Source organism: Ptiloglossa arizonensis, chromosome 6 (assembly GCF_051014685.1).
Source record: "Ptiloglossa arizonensis isolate GNS036 chromosome 6, iyPtiAriz1_principal, whole genome shotgun sequence".
Taxonomy (NCBI): Eukaryota; Metazoa; Arthropoda; class Insecta; order Hymenoptera; family Colletidae; genus Ptiloglossa; species Ptiloglossa arizonensis.
This window is the reverse complement of record NC_135053.1, coordinates 26,112,539-26,128,892: the sequence shown is the minus strand read 5'-3', so window position 1 is coordinate 26,128,892 and position 16,354 is coordinate 26,112,539. Positions and strand designations below refer to the sequence as shown.

The window sequence follows — 16,354 nt, the reverse complement described above, 5'->3', positions numbered from 1 at the left end:
TTCCACCATTCGGAAAAGAGCAAGGATAATTCGAAGGACTCGGGTTGCGTGTATCGGTGCCGCGCGTTGCGCGTGTTCCTGAATTGCGCAACGCGGACACGAGAGTGTCAGATACGGTCGTTGAATCGATAGAAAAATCTATGGTACGAGGAACGTTCAACGACCACGGAGGCACCGACGAGCGCGTGATAAGGCGATTGCGCAAGAGAGGAAAACCGGTGGAAGGTGACGGATGAAAAACGGTGCTCGAGGCTAGAATCACGCGGCCGTGTCCGCTCGTTCCTCCGTTTATTCCCATTACGATTGCATCTGTCGGCATTGTGCGCGGAAAGCAAGCCCGTGTCTCTTGAGAATCGGAACGCGATTAATATTACGACGCGAACGACGACGAGAGACTGGTTGTTGCGTCTGGATGTGGCGCAATAGTCGGGCGAGCGCGCGACCACGAGAAGCTTTTTTTTTTGGAAACGTACAGCCACGATCGAAGAATACAAACGTGGCGAGTTTCGATGAACGAGCAATCCACCGCGCTTCCTTCCGTACGCCAGAGGATCAACGAGCTCGATTCCACGTGGATCATCGGGAAAGCCCGTGTCTCGTGTCTCGGTCATTCGGAGACCGTGTTGACACTTTCCGATCGGAATACACAATCCCGCGCGGTACATTATGATTTAAACACTTGACACTTGATCGAGCAGTTCTTCTCCATGAGTAATTCATGCAAATGCTAATTTGGTCGGCGAGAACAACTTCGAAGCGAATACGTGCTCAACGAATACGATTACGAGGTTTCCGCGCACGGCACGTGCCGAGCCTTTGAATCTTGACACCGAAAGGGTTAACGAGCACCGACCGCCGATTCAACGTCCGTGTAAACGATCGTCTCGCGAAATTCCAAAACGAACGCTCGGAAGGGACGCGTGCCGGGTAAATACGGACGAGACGCGGCCGCGAATTTTTCCATCGGGGAAAAGTAAAAGGTTCGCGAACGGGAGCCAGGGAAACGGCGCGTAAATCCGCGCGCGGAAGTGGCGTGGAAAAGAATCGCGGTGTTACGATTCCGTCGCGAGCTTCTCGTCGGCGCACGCGCGCGCTGCTTCGGTAAGAATGAAACGATGATGAGCATATGATGACTCGTTCGCTAAGGTTTCTTGCGAGCAAAAAGGAAAAGTTCCACTCACCCAGCTGCTTCGAGGCATACTGCTGAAGTAGACGTGTCCGTTTCTTTTCGTACCCCTTTTGCGTTATGTCCCCTGAAACGAAAAAACAATGCATCGATAATACTTACTTTGCGGATCTTTCGATTCACGTTGTACGTGACGCGTACGTATCCGTACGAGGTAACCGAGACTTCGATACGGTCGTTCGAACGAGTCTCGTTACAAAGTCGCCTCTGTTAAAATTAATTATCGAGACGATTCATCGATTCTCGACTCCAAAAGAAAAGAAGGATAACGAAACGAGTATCGCACGCGATACAACGATAAAAGGAACGAGTAAGGTCGGAGACGGATTCTTTCGATTACGAATGGTGAATCGAGCGATTTCGATTGGAGTTCGAGCACCTGGTAAGAAGAAACCGGGACCCCGATTATACTACCGTAAGAACCTAACGATCGGAATCGTGCTTTCGATTCGATTTTCAATTAAGGTTTCATCGTTTATCGGCTATAAACGGTCAGAAAAAGCGAAGCATCGAGGCACGAACTCTCGTCAATTTTTTGGTTTTCTCCGCGCGCGCGCGCGAGAGAGAGAGGGAGAGAGGGAGAGAGAGAATAGGAAAACGCGAGAGAATCGTCGCACGTTGAATTACCTTGCTCCCGAACGAGTGGCTAAATAAGAGAGATCTCAATTTCTCAACTGATTTCCATCGACGGCCCGAAAAAGGACGTCTCTCGATAGCTCCTCGCGCCTGATCTCGTTCGGGGTAATTTGTTCTCGCGTTGCGGCACGAGACGCGAGGAATTCCGAGGACGATCGGTGAACGCGTCCAGCTGTTCGCTCGAACGTTAGAAATCGCCACGAACGTTCGCGGATACGAGTCGGAAAAGGAGACACTTGGCTCGACGCGACCTCGTAGAACGCGAGCAATGAAATTTCCAGGGGAGAAGAATTTCGAAGCTGCTCCGAGTATGCAAACTTTTTACCAACAGTTCTACCGCTAATTACTTGGACCGTTTTGTCGCAACCTCGACACTCGCTCACGAATCTTGTCCAATGCACCGTTCTGTAACTCGAGATGAAACAACTCCCCGTATATCCTTCCCCGCGTTTTCCAAAATCTTCGTTTTGCGAAGAAGTTTTCCAATCCTTCGATATACGCTAGAAAACGCATACATCGAAAGTCCAATGTTGAAAATTATCCTACCGCTTATCTGAAAGCAGATTTAATTTTTTTAACGGTCGAAGTAGGCGAGAAATTACCTCGGAACAAAGAACCGATCGTTCCTAACGAGTAAACGTATAAAAATGTTTAAAGTCGTCGTCTCTCCATTGGTATGCATTGTGCGATGGTATTTACGAAGACTGTCCGTGGATTGTTTCATCGAATCGTCGAGTAATAAACCAAAATACACGCACGACGTCGCTGATTGTGACAACGATGATTAATTTCTCGAGGAGAAAGAAACCTCGGTGTTTTTCGTTCGTGAAATTCTACGGTGACTGTGCTTCGTGAATGTCTACGGTGCAACTCGCTTGCCCACGTGTCTTGCGCGACGCGAAACGGGTCGGCATGCCGGCGTCACGCCTCGTAACTCGAGAAAATGTTCAGAATCGATCGGCTAACGGCCGAGACACGATTTTTCCAGTTACGAGCACCGACACACGGCACGAAACTAGGCCACACGGCGTTGAATTTGTTCAAACGGTCCCCAACACCGTACGCGATAGCTAAAGAACCGAATTTTCCAAATTTCTCACAATTGTGCCCTTTGCGCGCGGTCGATAAATACGAAAACAACTTTCAAAAGTTTTTGTCCCGCGAACGATCGTAATCTTCGGGAACAATCGTGAATTTTCCTCCAGAGATCGCGATACGTACTATATTGTTGGAAATCGAGATGATAATTCGAGGTAGCTCCCTCGGTACGTTTCACGAGCTACGAACAAGATGCGAATTGTAAGAAAAGTTTTCCTCGAAGCGGTAGAAGACGATGCTTCGAGTTTCGTTGCTTCTCGAATTTTAATCGAATCCTGGTCGGAACACGATGGTCGAGCGTTTCGCGCGCGAGCAACGGAGCGCGGGTTGTATCTCTTCGGGCAGTCTAACCGGTAGTTAAAATTATCGGCACGCGGATCGACTGGTCCTTCGGGCAAAGTGCATATTGCGCGCGGCCAGACCTACGAACGCGAATGCGTCCAAAGGAATTATTGCACGGTCGAGTTATGATTAGCGCGCGGATGAAGAATTTCTCTGTTGGGGAAGCGCGTACAGACACCGAGTCCTGCCTCCTATTACGCACGCGCTGCCTGCTTCACCCGCGGTTAGGACATTGACATCGAGTCAACGATTAACCCTTTTATCCCGACAAAGTTACTCTCCTCGATGTTTCGTACGGGTTCTCCCTTGGGATGTAACGCTAGCAGGTCAGGGATAATTATTCGTGTAAAAATAAATCGAGGAATGGATTTCTTACGCGCGAGACTTGGTTTCCAAGGAAATTAATGTAGAAAATTTACTCGGTGCATTTCGGTGCGATTCGTTACTTCTGTTTGCTCTTTCGCGATTGCGATCGGTATATTGTTTTCTGGACAAATGTATTACGGAACTAGCGTTTACGATGAACATCGAAGGACAGTCAGATATCGATTGGAACGTACCGATAAGAAGATAACGAACGCGATACAAATCTTCCGAGTGCGAGTACGTGCGAGCACTCGACCGATTCTCGAAACGTATTTTCCCGAAAACGAAAACACTGCTCGGAGAAATTTTATGCCACATTTTCGATCAAGGTACTCTCTCGCGAGGAAACACTCCCTGTGCTTGCCAGTAGTAACGTCACGAGACATTCTCTATCCGCGACTAGAATTTTTCAACGCTTTCTCTACCGGGAAATTGCACCGTCTTTGCCGAGGGAAAGAGTGTCTCTCCGAGTATCGAATTGGTCCTAACGATTCCAGGCCGGACAGATTCGACTAACGTGCAAACTATCGCGCCTGGCCCAACAGTTGGCGCAAGTTGGAAACTCGATTTTACATTTACCGCGACATCGACGCTCAAGATTTCCAGCGCTAATCAACGCCCGTTGTTGTTGTTCAAGTTCGATTGGATATTCAAGCTATGAAAGTTTTCGCGTTATCGCGTTCAATGTGTTCATCGAATGCTCCAGGGTCTTCTCGCGTAACCGAACTCTCGCCTCCTATTGTCTCGTCAAAGTTCCAAAGCGTGTGAATAATGGAGACCAAAATTCGACGACAGCGGGACACGGACGTTGATAACGTGCGAATACGCGACGAGCTGTAATCGCCTAGCGAAATATTATTCAATTTCCTCTATATTTGGATCCCAACAACGGCACGGGTTCTCGATTCGAACGAGAAATCGAAACCGTGTAGCCCGTTGCTTTTACAAGAGCGAAGAAAGGAGACGAAGAAAGGCGACGATCGTTTCGAACGTATGTACGCGCACAGCTTCGAATCGAGTTCGCTCTAGGCAAAAACCGCAACGAAACCAAACCTGGCGAACACGTTGCGTAATTAACGTCGATCGCGTGGAATAACGGACAAAAACGAGACAGACGCAGATATTTGCAACCGATCGAAACTTCTGACGCGACATTACGATGGACAATCGAATGCCTGTCGTCGCGCAATCTCCTCGTCGACGATTTCGATCGCTGTCGAAGCACCGACCAGGGAACGAGTTTATGCTAATTCGCTGCAATTAAAATCTCGACTGCGGATACACGTCGTCGCGTCGTCTCTGTTTCGAACCTAAACACCGTGGGTATTAGATTCACTATCGACGAAACGGTTCTGAAAGGCACTAAAACGCCACACGGGTATTGCGCAAAGAATCTGCGAGTCGATAAAAAGTTAATCGTAGAATGAATTCAAGGGAGTGGGTTGCAAACGTGAATTGTCAAAATCGCGAAAGAGTCGAGCAAGACGAATTTGTTGAATCTGGTATCGATCGTTTCCGCGATCGAGTTATCGCGAATCGTACTTCTGTTCGAATTATTTTTCCTTATATGTACGATACAGGAATCGTTTCTAGAAAACTTTTAATCCCGCGTGATCAACAATAGGTCGAACAAGGTGCCGTGTTTGGATCTATCGAGACAATAGTCTTGTAAAAATGCGAGGAAAAATATAAAAATTGTTGTTAGCGGCCACACCGCTACGCGTGCGGCACCTCTTTGAAGTTTGGCCAGCGGGTTTTTAAAAGCCTTTCGCTACGACGGAATTGGCCGCTGGTACGGTACCGCTGAACGGGATTCCGAACCACCGGAAAACACGGTCGTGCGTTTAAAATCATTGATAGATTTTCGATGATTGTTCGACGAGGTAAAAAGTCACGGGGAAAGTGGAATCGTCGATCGTGGTCGTTGGCGACGCGAGCGCTGCGCCCTTGCGCGGATGCATCGTCGCCATTGGCCAAGATGGAAACGCGTACAAGTCCATCGCGTGACGAGGAACGCGAACGAAACGAAACGCGAGCAAAATCCGAGATACGTTCGCGAACTGGTCGCGAGATCGGTGGGTTTTACTCGGTCGCGTTTCGTTTTGTTCGCGTTCGTGTTCCTGGTCGCGCGTTGTACTTGTACGTTTGCCCAATTTAGCCAATAGGAACGGTGCATCGCGTCGAGGCGTTGCCGTCGCGTGACGATTTCCCCCGTGACCTCCCTTTTCAGCAAGTAGGCCAACTCCTGACGCGTCGATAATGCACGCACAGGTGTATCTACAGGAGCCGGTAGCAAAGAAAGGGTTGAATCGGATCGAAGAAGACCGGTGCGGAGGATTCGGTCTCGTTTCGCGCGCACGAGAATCGCAGATCCTGATCGCTCGTTGCGATAACTCGCTCGGAATCGAAAAGATTTCGGGGAGAGCCAATCGGTGCGATACGGTTATCTCAGTTTGGGGTCTTACTGGGTCGTTTTCTCAAGGACGAGCACTTCCGCACGAGAAAGACCGGCTGGCCGGAAGCTTTCCGTAGCTGGGACTTCCGTCTGAGAGGCCTCCGTCTGAGTCCGGATCTCTGCCTCTTGAGGTGCTGTTGCCTCTGTGCGGCGTGCGAGCTCTTTCTGCGCTCGGCGCCGAGGCGCGTCGACTCGTCCTCGGTCTCGCTGTCCGTCGACGATAGACACCTGTAGTACATCGACTCGTTCCTCGACTTTTCCTTGCCGAGAAGATTACACGAGCCCCTCGAGAGGAAACTGAGAAACTGGTTGCTGGCGAAGTAGTTGGAAGTCGCGGGCCGCCAGGTGGTTCTCCGCGCGAGAAGACCGCTCGTCCGCAACTCCTCCGAGAACAGTTTGTCCTCGTTGAAGTCGCTGATCTTCGGTGCGGGACACACCGACGAGGAGGAGGACGCCGCGGAAAAAGAGCCCAGGGAGGAGGATACCAGCGAGTTCAGGACACCCTCGTCCCGCTTGTCGTTGAAGTCGCCCGAAAGCAGCAGCTTCAGGTCGTCGAACTGATCGTCCGAGAGATTCGACGAACAGTCGTCGATCCTCTCGACCACGGGTACCTCGCTCTCCGGAAAGTATCTGATCTCCCGCCAGACCCGCCTCTGACGTCTCGAGCGACGTCTTTCCGGTGGAACGAACCACACGGGGCTGTTCGAGCGTTGCCGCGGCGGTGGCTGGGGCTTGTTTCTTTGAGAGGTCCGTTTTCCACGACGTCGCGAACTGGACCGCCTCGAGGCGTTCGTTCTCTTGAAGTAACCCTCCCCGCTCACGCTCGGCGACGGCTTCTGTCCTCTTCGGTTGAAGAAACCGTTCCTCGTCCCCCTGAAGCCACGTCACACATCGAATTCAGGCCCGTGTGTCGGGGAACTCTCGAACGATGAAATTGACGAACAGAATGCCCGCGCGATCGAACGACGAAAGATCACAGGATGTAAACGAAACCGCGCTAACACCGACGAGTACGATTCTTAACGAAAACGCTCCAGTGGATACACGATCGGAAATGCTTTCTCAGCGGATAATCGGCAAACAATTTGCACGTTAGATTTCTTAAATGTCGTACCGTGCGATCGAACCCGTTTCCCAGGATAATTCCGGTTTATCGTAGTTTCTCAATGTCAATGCGGAGCCAACGGTGCGTAAAGTCAACGGCTCGTTGTCGATGAAAAAACGAGTACAGATACGTGCGTGTACGCGGTGAGAACTCGGAAGAATTTTCGAGTAACAGTGACAGTAACTACTTCGAGCAAAATCTAACAAAGATCGTTGTTGTTAAAGCGACGTTCGTTGGGTACGGGGCTTCCGGGTAATTCGTACGGCACGGCAAGTAAAAATAACCTTTCGTTCGCTTACACCCTGTGTCTCGCGCGCGTTTCGCAATTTCATCGTCGAGGAAAGCCAATTAACAAGCAAGCGATAGTAACCCTGCGCGAAAATCGGCCAATCTGGCGATCCTGAGGGAGAAACCGAACGCGGAGGAGACATCCTTCCCGGTGACGCTCTTCTCCGGAGCGGAGACCGTCCTCGCGACCGTAGGCTGGGGTTTCCTCTCCTTGAGCGCGCTGTCCAACGAATGGTGGACCGAGGGTCCGGAGGACCTGGGGTAAGGGACCGGTACCGCGTCCCTCCAAATCCTACCGAGGCTGATGCTAACGCTGGGAGGTCCCTCGGCGGATGGCTCCTGGGCTTGCAGGATCTCTTGCTGGCCGATCTTCTCTTGAATGGTGTCGCCGGATACTTTGAACGGTTTCGAGGGCAACACCGGGGACGCGTCCAGCTCGAGAACCTTTAGATCGTCGGCGACGTGGTCAGCGGTCTCGTTCTGCTTCGGAAACTTGGAAATCTTGTTCTTACCGGAAACAGTCTGTTGTTGCCTGATCTGTTGATGTTCACGGTGCGCCTCGTCGAGTTTCTCGCGCGAGGACGAGCTGACACCCTGTAGCCACTCGTCGTAGCTGATCGATTCGCGACTGAGCGTGTCGTCTTGGAGCTTCTTCGGTTTCTGCTCCTTGATCGCGGTCTGCTCGAGGGACTTTTCGTTCGAGTTGGTATCAACGATAGGCGGAACGGTCGCCTCGAGGTTCTTCTGATTGAGCTTGTTGCGTCGCTTGCCCCGATCCAGGTAACTCTTCCGTATCGATATCCTCTTGAAGGACTCGCTGCGCTTGAAGGACGGCTCGTTACGGTCCTTCTTGCGGCCCACGAGCCTCCTCAAGTTCTCGAAGGACAACGGCCTCATGAGTTCGACCGTACGCGGACTCGCCGCTCAAACGATTTCCTCGAGCCGCATCGCTCGGCGCGTCTTCGAGACCTTCTCTTCGAGTACCGCAATCTCATGTGGACGAGACACCGAGAATCCTCCTCGACTTCTAAACGGACACGGTGGTTCGTACTCGATGCTGAAAGTTGGCTGACTCGCTCGGTCGCTCGGTCGCTCGGTCGAAAACTTTGCCGGGGAATTCTCCTCCTCCGTGTTCTCTCCGCGATCGCGGCTACGTTTCCGGTTTCGGATCTCGCGCGTTATCGGGCCGTTATCGCGCTCTCGAGATCGCGAGTATTCGCTGGTAGAATCCGCGGAGGGATTCCGCGCGGACGAAGGGCTCGCTCGTTTCGGGCTTTCGAGCACACCCCGCTCCCCGAGAGTCCTTCGAACGAGAGAGAGAGCTCGGGAGTTCTCTGGACTGCTTCTCTTCTCTCCCTCTCCGTTTCATCCGTACTGCCGTGGTTCCTCTCTGGTCGCTCGGTCTCCGTGCGAGCGGGCAGGCTCGCGCGTTTCTGCGATCTTAAGGTGTAACTCCGAGGTCTTCCAGTCGCGATTCGACATGGCTTTCCTTTTTCGACGTGCCGTTACCGCTTCGTTTCTCCTCCTTCCCTTTCCTCGGTCTGCAGCTCCCTTTTCGCCGCTGTCCTACGACGGGCCAGGATGGTTTCTTCCTTCGACGAAAAACGATCTCGTGGCTCGATCTCTGCCGTTCTCGTACGAAAAATAACGTTAGCTCGGGACGCGTCGCGTTCGATCGGAGGTTGCGCGAGCGATCGTCTTCCTGCTCCTGGATTCGGCTCGAAGGAAGCTAGTTTTCGATCGGCGGGCAACCATGATCCCGACGTTACTTCGCGTTTCGACGTCTCTCGATTTCCCGGCGAGAACACCGTTATTTCTCCCGCGAAACGATTTCTCGGTGCAGCCGGTAACTAGGCACTAGCGGTCGATCGACACGGTCGACGTTCGTCGATTTTCGAGGACCGATCGAACGAGCGATTCTTCGAGGCACATTTTCATTCACCGGTTCCTTCGGTCGATCGGTGTCTAAGAAACAAGGCCAACGCTCCCCGGTTACCAGGCGTAACTTCCTCGACGATTCGGCTCGCGTCGAGCACAAATGTTGTTCCCCGTATACGCGTCTCGTCCGAAAGCACTCTCGAATCGCTGAGAAGATCTTCAACGATACTTTCTCCGCCCTCGAACGATTACGACACTGATTTCACCCTCTCCTCCCACCACCGCACCGGTTCCCGTGTGTATTTATTATTTTGATACGACGAGAACACGTAACGCTGGGAAGCACGAATCCGTGCCCAACCGACACGCTAAACAACCACTGAATCAACGATCTTCGCGAATTCGAACAACACGATTCGTTCACCTCGCGCCACCACGGAACCGTCGAAACGTAGCGAGTTGCGCGCGCGCACCAATCGCAAATATTTACATTTTTACACGGTGCACCATTATATGTGTCACGTGTATCGATTCTGGGGACTCTTCGGTCTCGTCCAGTGCGCAAACTCGCGTCGAATCGATTTTACCATCGATCACCAAATATTCTCGTGACGCGCGTATTTCACTGAAAGAACAAATCACGGTCACGCAACGACCCCGAAACCACGCTCGACCGACCGCTGTCGCTTTTGCAAATAAGAAAACCGCGTGTACGGTGTTTACCGCCGATCTTTCCGTTCAATTTTTCCCCCGAAAACGCGACTCGCGCGCATTCCTTCGGTTTTCCCGTAGGTCTATTCGTCCGTGTTCTTAACCGACCTTCACCAACGTGTACTACGAAAGAGAAACGTCGTCCGAAATATTTAACTTGAAATTATTCTTATCGATCGAAATTCGTTCATCCGACGAGTTTGGCCGACGACACGAGTTACCAGACAACGGAAGAACTTTTTTTATTCGTAAGTGGCGAGAAGAGAAATTTATTCGAATAACGTACGTAGACGGAACAAATACATATGTATTCGTTGTGTAAACGTTGAAAGCAGTGCGCGAGACGGGTATACCATTTGCGTAGTGTTTGTACGACGGTATAAGTTTTAATCCATTACGGTTAAACAATGATTCGAACGAAGTTATTCGAGCGGCGCTCGACTCTGATCGTAAACCGACTCTCGTGGAACGAGTAAACGGTTGCGAATGAATTGCGGAGGGATTAACGATGCGCGTAAATAAAAATTAGGAACAGTTTCGAACCGACCGTTTGAGCGAAGAGTCCGGTACCGTCGATAGATTCGTAAATAAACCAGAGATTTATAAGTCGTCGAAAATTGATCCTTCGCGATAATATACCAGTTCCCCCGGCATGGAACTCTTTCGCCCCGTTCGTTTGAAACAGCCTGCCGGTTAAGGGAGTAAGGTCGGCCCTTTGGAATCACGGAAAACACACTCGACTCTCGCGTCGCCGAGTCGTGTCGTCTGAATTTTACTAACCGATGCTACGATCGTTCGAATCTCTTCGAAGAGAGCGGTCTTTCGGGTTCGATTTGCGTAAACGATTATCTTACAATTGGCGATTTGAATTTGAAAATTGTGCACACAACCGGATCTATTCCCGAACAGTGGATAAATAAATTTCCGCGATATCGACGATGGAACTACACGACCGATTCGAACGTAACTTCGCGGACAGGGAACCAAAAACTGTTGGGCCGGGGTTCGGTCGTTTGCGTGACCCACGACGATTCGAAAATGTTTAACAAGATCGTGTCGTTCGTAGAAACCGAAATACTTTGTCCGTTTCGTAAGGTGGACGGTACGTAAGAAAGATCGACTCGCGAAACACGATCCTTGTCGTTCGATATCCGATAAACTCCGTAGAAGGTCTACGCAAACGGTCTACGCACGAGTCCAGTACCGATCGGTTCTCCAGCTATCTGCGAAGATTCGATTGAAATCGACGCGCAACACCTCGCGTGATTCCTTTGCGACATAGCGGTTACTCGTTATAGGGCAACGTCGATCGCGTTTACGTAAATCCAAGGTTCTCGAGTTCTCCGAGGAGCTAGAACGGCGTGCAACGCGCGTCTCTCGCGACACAGGTACCGCGGCGATTCGTAACATCGGAGCATTCACGAAACACACGCACCCCGGATTCCAGTGTTCCACGCGCGTCCCCTCGAACGGATATCTCGACCAGCGTACGTAAACACCGTACTACCTGTGCATGTATGTGTATGTATGTACGTATGTGTGTGTGTGTGCGCGTGTATGCGTGTACGTATACGTCTATCGCCGAGCTGAATTTACAAAGCGAAAGAGACGGGCGTGCGGAGAGGAGAGAGCCGGAGAGAACTAGAACACCGACGGTAGCCACTGTTTACGATACAGTGATAATAGCAGAAGAAGAAAAACGGAAAGAGTGGAGGCGTCGATAGGTCCGAACAGCGGCAATAGTGGAAGCTGAAGAGCAACGGTGTAGCGTTTGAGTACGAAGCGGCGGTAGCGGTCGTGTGTAGGGTTGTCGTGTCGGGCGTACTCGAGGCGCGGGGCGTCGCGACGCGGGTCCACCCTTATTACGGAGGACAGAGGAACGAGCATCGGGAAGCCAGCCGCCGCGGGTCCCCTCGTCTCGCGAGGAGAAAAACTCTCGGGTAGTGCGCGTAGCTGAAGTCGCGTCGAATCACTGGCATTTCGCGAGCTCTCGACGCTGCACCTCTCCCTGACTCACGAGACGAGGAGAACCACCACGGACCCGACCAAACGCACACAGAGACGCAACACCAGACGGAGGAAGGGAGAAAGAGAGAGAAAGAAAGATAGAGAGAGGGAGACGAAGAGAGAAAGAGAGAGAGAGAGAAGCGGTCTGGGAAGCCGGGCCCCCTGTGAGTAAAAGTCACGTCGCGAGAGAGACGGAGAAACGCGGAGAATCGTGGCGCGGGGGTGGGGGCAAGGAGGCGGTAGTGGTGGTATGCCGTCCGTCCACTCTCGCCTGCACACAACTCTCCGGCTCTTCTGCTTCTCTCGCAGCATCCCATTCTCCTTCCTCTTCGCTCTTTCCTGCTCCTTTCAGTCCCTTTCCCTTGTCTCTCTTGTACGGTTGCCTCGCGTGTCCCCGAACAGAACAGACTCCCTTGGCTTTTCTTTCTCATTTTCGTGTTACGTGCTCCATCGCGCTCTCTTTTTCTCTCTCTCTCTCTTACTCTCTTTCTCTTTTGCTCGCTCGCTCTCTCGCTCTCTCGCTCTTTCTCAAGCGCGGTCTCTGCCTCCACCCATGCGCGCGTTCGCTTAAGGCGGGCTCACAAAGATCCGTGAATCGGATAGAGAATCCTCTAGCGATGGGAGTGATGCCCTCGCGAGCGGTGTTGATGGTTTTTACGAATAAACGGTATTGGGCCCGTGCAGAACCAAACACCTTCGAAAGATTCTAGAATCGAAACGTAACTAAAACACGTCATGCACACGAATCGAATGCTCGAAGCAATCGACGAATACCTTGGACAATACTTTGTACGCTGTGTCGAGAAAACATTGATAATCGTTCGTCCTTCGTGTTCAATCGTGCTGTCCAATGTTAAATACTCTTATAATTTGTATTCGAAGCGTTGTCGAATACCGAGTATTTCTGATTAGTAAACGATATACATATACTCGGTTTCATTGCCGAATGACTGTACATGTAATTTTTCTCTACCTAGGCAGTACTGCTTTCGTAACTCTTCAAATTTCAGAAAAGAAATTCCTCGAAATAATTAGCTTCAATCCCGGTAATTCCAGTGTCGATGGTGATCCGCCGAATTATAAAATCCAGTTAAACTTTAACGTTCATCCGCGATCGTTAGATTCTTACGCAAAGACCGCAGCACGTGGAAAAACAAGGAGGCGCTATTTACCGCTGTAATTCGAATATAATCCAGACGTTGTTAACCCTGTTCTTTAACGATATTCTTTACGAGTACCTTATCCGTCGTAGAAACCACTTAGAACCGAATAAAATTGGAAAGTAATTTCATTTACCGTCGCTGGTTTTTCGCAGCCATCTCGAAACGATGCTTTGTCCGTGTAAAATTCGATATTGCTCGTTTGGTATCTAAATTTACCCGGTCTGTGCGAGACTTCGAACGCCAAAATCGATATTTCAAAGACACAGATCTACCGCAAACGGTACACTTTTCCGCACAAGCGTCAAAAACGAACGATTACGGAAAAGTTTTACAAAGTCATCGACGTACAATGAAAAAACGGTATCGAGGAAAGAGACTCGCACGATACTCCACATACCAAGGGGACAGGGGATTTTCCTTTCCGATTTGAATCGAAGCGTGCTTCTTCGCGGACCGCGAACAACGACCGTAACGAAGCTCGCAGCATCGATGTTCGTTTTACGAGAAAAGAAAAAGGTTTAAATTGACGGGTTGATTGGTACTCTCCGACCTCCCACTCCCTCGCGCTATATCACAGACCCTTAACTACCAGAGATCCGCGAGAGACCATTGCCGCGCGTATTCCTACTTTTTTCACGAATACGACTCGAAACGCCCACGCTCGACCGTCCCTGTACATTGTACAGTGTACAAGTAGCGCGAGACCAGCGACAATCGACGCTTCGATTAGAAAGCATGGAAATCTACATAAATAAATGGTTCTCCGCTCGTCCGTTTCTTACCGCATTGCGAGGAAATGTATACAATCGTGACGAAACTCGAGTCGTGTCCGTAGAGTGGCCCGACTTGACAAAAATATAGAACGTACCACGAATAAAGGAAACGTGGACAATGTCGAGAAATTTTTGCCAAGTCGTAGCTCTCGTAGGAAGAATGACCAAACGTCCCGCTCAACGGAGCTAGAGCTGGCTTGTCCCAAAGCTTACTCCGTTCTACTACCGTTCGAGAACCAAAATCGCGTTCTGAAAATCAAAACGCGGATGTTTGACGCGTCTACGAAATTACACGTACGATAAGGAGTATGCAAACAGATTACATTCGATAATAAGAAAATTTGTCGTGCATATCGCGGAACAAGGCTACACCCTTGAATTAACTCCACCGACACGCGTCCAAATCGATAGCAGAAGCTGGCCAAACACTCGAACATCTCCAGTTGGGCGCAGCTACCGCATTCTTATCGCAACGATAAGGGAAACCTTTTAATATCGCCGTTAGAAAGCAATTGTTTGGAATATTAGTCACCGTTATTTTCGATTATCCGTAGTTGATTTACAGACATCTAACGGCTCGATTTCTTTTTGTCTCGTACAACAAACGGAACGGAGTGAAAAATACTTATCGCTTAACCTTCGACGAGATCACCGAGTAGACGGACGAACACTTTTATCAGAATTTAACGTTCCCCGTCGTTACTCTGAGAACTTGACCGAGAGGTACCAACCGATTCGCTTTTCATTATCGTCGCGTGCACCGTTTAATTATTTCCAACACCGACGAACCGTGGAATACGGCACATCGAAACTAAAGATGGAGTTGCTTTTATTTCTCAATTCCGGAAATTAGGAGATTTCTCCTCTTTTATCTACCGTTACGCGCCGTAACAACCAGCGAAAACAACTGTACAGACCGTATATACGAGGTGGGCGACAGTGCCCATCGTGTCTTAGAATTTTTTTCCCCAAGTTACCGGTTTTCTTTCAAAACTCGTTAAGGAAATTTATACGTAATTTCGCTCACACTGCCCAGTCGCTTGCATCGATATCGTACTTATTCGTTACATTTATCCGTACCTCTTAGTTTCTACTCGGTACGCGTTTCCTGTATATTATCGTCAAAGGATCTTTACCCGTATAACAACGATAATAATAATTAGCATCGTTACGACACGTTGCGTCCACGGACCCTCGAATATCTCTATCGATCTGGCGAGAGACACGGTTTAAGAATTCGTGTTGAATATTTTCGAAACGTACAGGCTCGAGCGAAATCGATAACCGACGACTCGATACCGGAGACTCGGCTCAACGATAAAAATCGACACGGAGGTTTCTATCGTGCATCGGTGCCGTCAGAAGGTGCGGAGGAGGGACATAATAGCCGATAAGCGTCGTCGACGCGTGCATGGAACGCGCGTCGGTGCAACGTGCAACTCAAGGCGACTCGAGGACGTTTACCCACGAAACCGGCGACCTTGATCTTACAAACGGTCCACGAACGAGGCGCGACAGCAGCTGCACCGACACCGATGGATGCATTCCGCCGTCCCAGTGCAACCGCACCTGCATGCGCCCTAACTACACCGTCCTCGTTGCGGACGATTTTTTTATCGGTGGTTTACCGATTTCGATGCTCTCTGCCCTGCCGTCTACCTTTCGACTTACGTTCTCAACTGTTCGAACAATCCCACGTGTCGGGTAATGCAGAAATTGACGCGATCCTGTTTGAAAAGAAAGAGATACAGACACAAAACACGAAAGATATTCCTTTGTTTCTTTTATTCGAGTAAATATTAATTTTTAACGGTAAAAATGTTTTCCACCAAGGTGTACCATACCGGATACGTATACTGTTCATGGATAGTACGTACCATGTTCTCGAATCGCTTATTGCGATATTCTTCGCCTCCTCTCTTTACCGTAATTTAAAAACATTTAAACTTTTACACACTTTACTAATTACGCATAAAAGTCCAATTTCGATATTTCTAACGATCGTACCAATTACTGTAATGTACGCTGTCGGGCAAGGAGTTACAGGAGCGATCGAGTTCTCTCTCGTTTTATCAACGCAGCGGTAAACATTGCCGTTCATCCGAAGAACACAAATTCCGTAAGACATCGACTAATTGCTAATTGATAGCGACACGCACGGAAAATGAATTAGTCGATTAAAGCGTACGGGGTTATCGGATTTGTTTTGATTGCGTAACGCAACACGGAACCAGAATACGATTAATGTTGCAATAACACAATCTTCTCGAACAAATTGCTATTTAAAGGTCCGTGTATCGTGCCACATCGTCCGTTTACTCGTATATACGCACATCTTACGAACTC

At 50.0% G+C, this 16,354-nt stretch overlaps 1 protein-coding gene across 5 annotated transcripts in view; it reads right to left on the bottom strand.

The window, feature by feature from the left end:
* Window positions 1-16,354, bottom strand: part of Dip2 (disco-interacting protein 2) — a 49,562-nt gene that overhangs the window by 24,648 nt on the left and 8,560 nt on the right. For 4 of the 5 annotated variants that reach the window (XM_076315027.1, XM_076315028.1, XM_076315030.1 and 1 more), the window contains exons 1-3: window positions 7,559-8,521; window positions 6,094-6,956; window positions 1,182-1,253 (exon numbers count right to left, since the gene is read on the bottom strand). In XM_076315027.1, the coding sequence (XP_076171142.1) occupies window positions 1,182-1,253; window positions 6,094-6,956; window positions 7,559-8,373 (1,750 nt within the window). In that variant the 5' untranslated portion in view covers window positions 8,374-8,521. Of the gene's footprint in view, window positions 1-1,181; window positions 1,254-6,093; window positions 6,957-7,558; window positions 8,522-16,354 lie in introns of those variants that run through there. The other variant, XM_076315032.1, reaches the window with a different exon arrangement.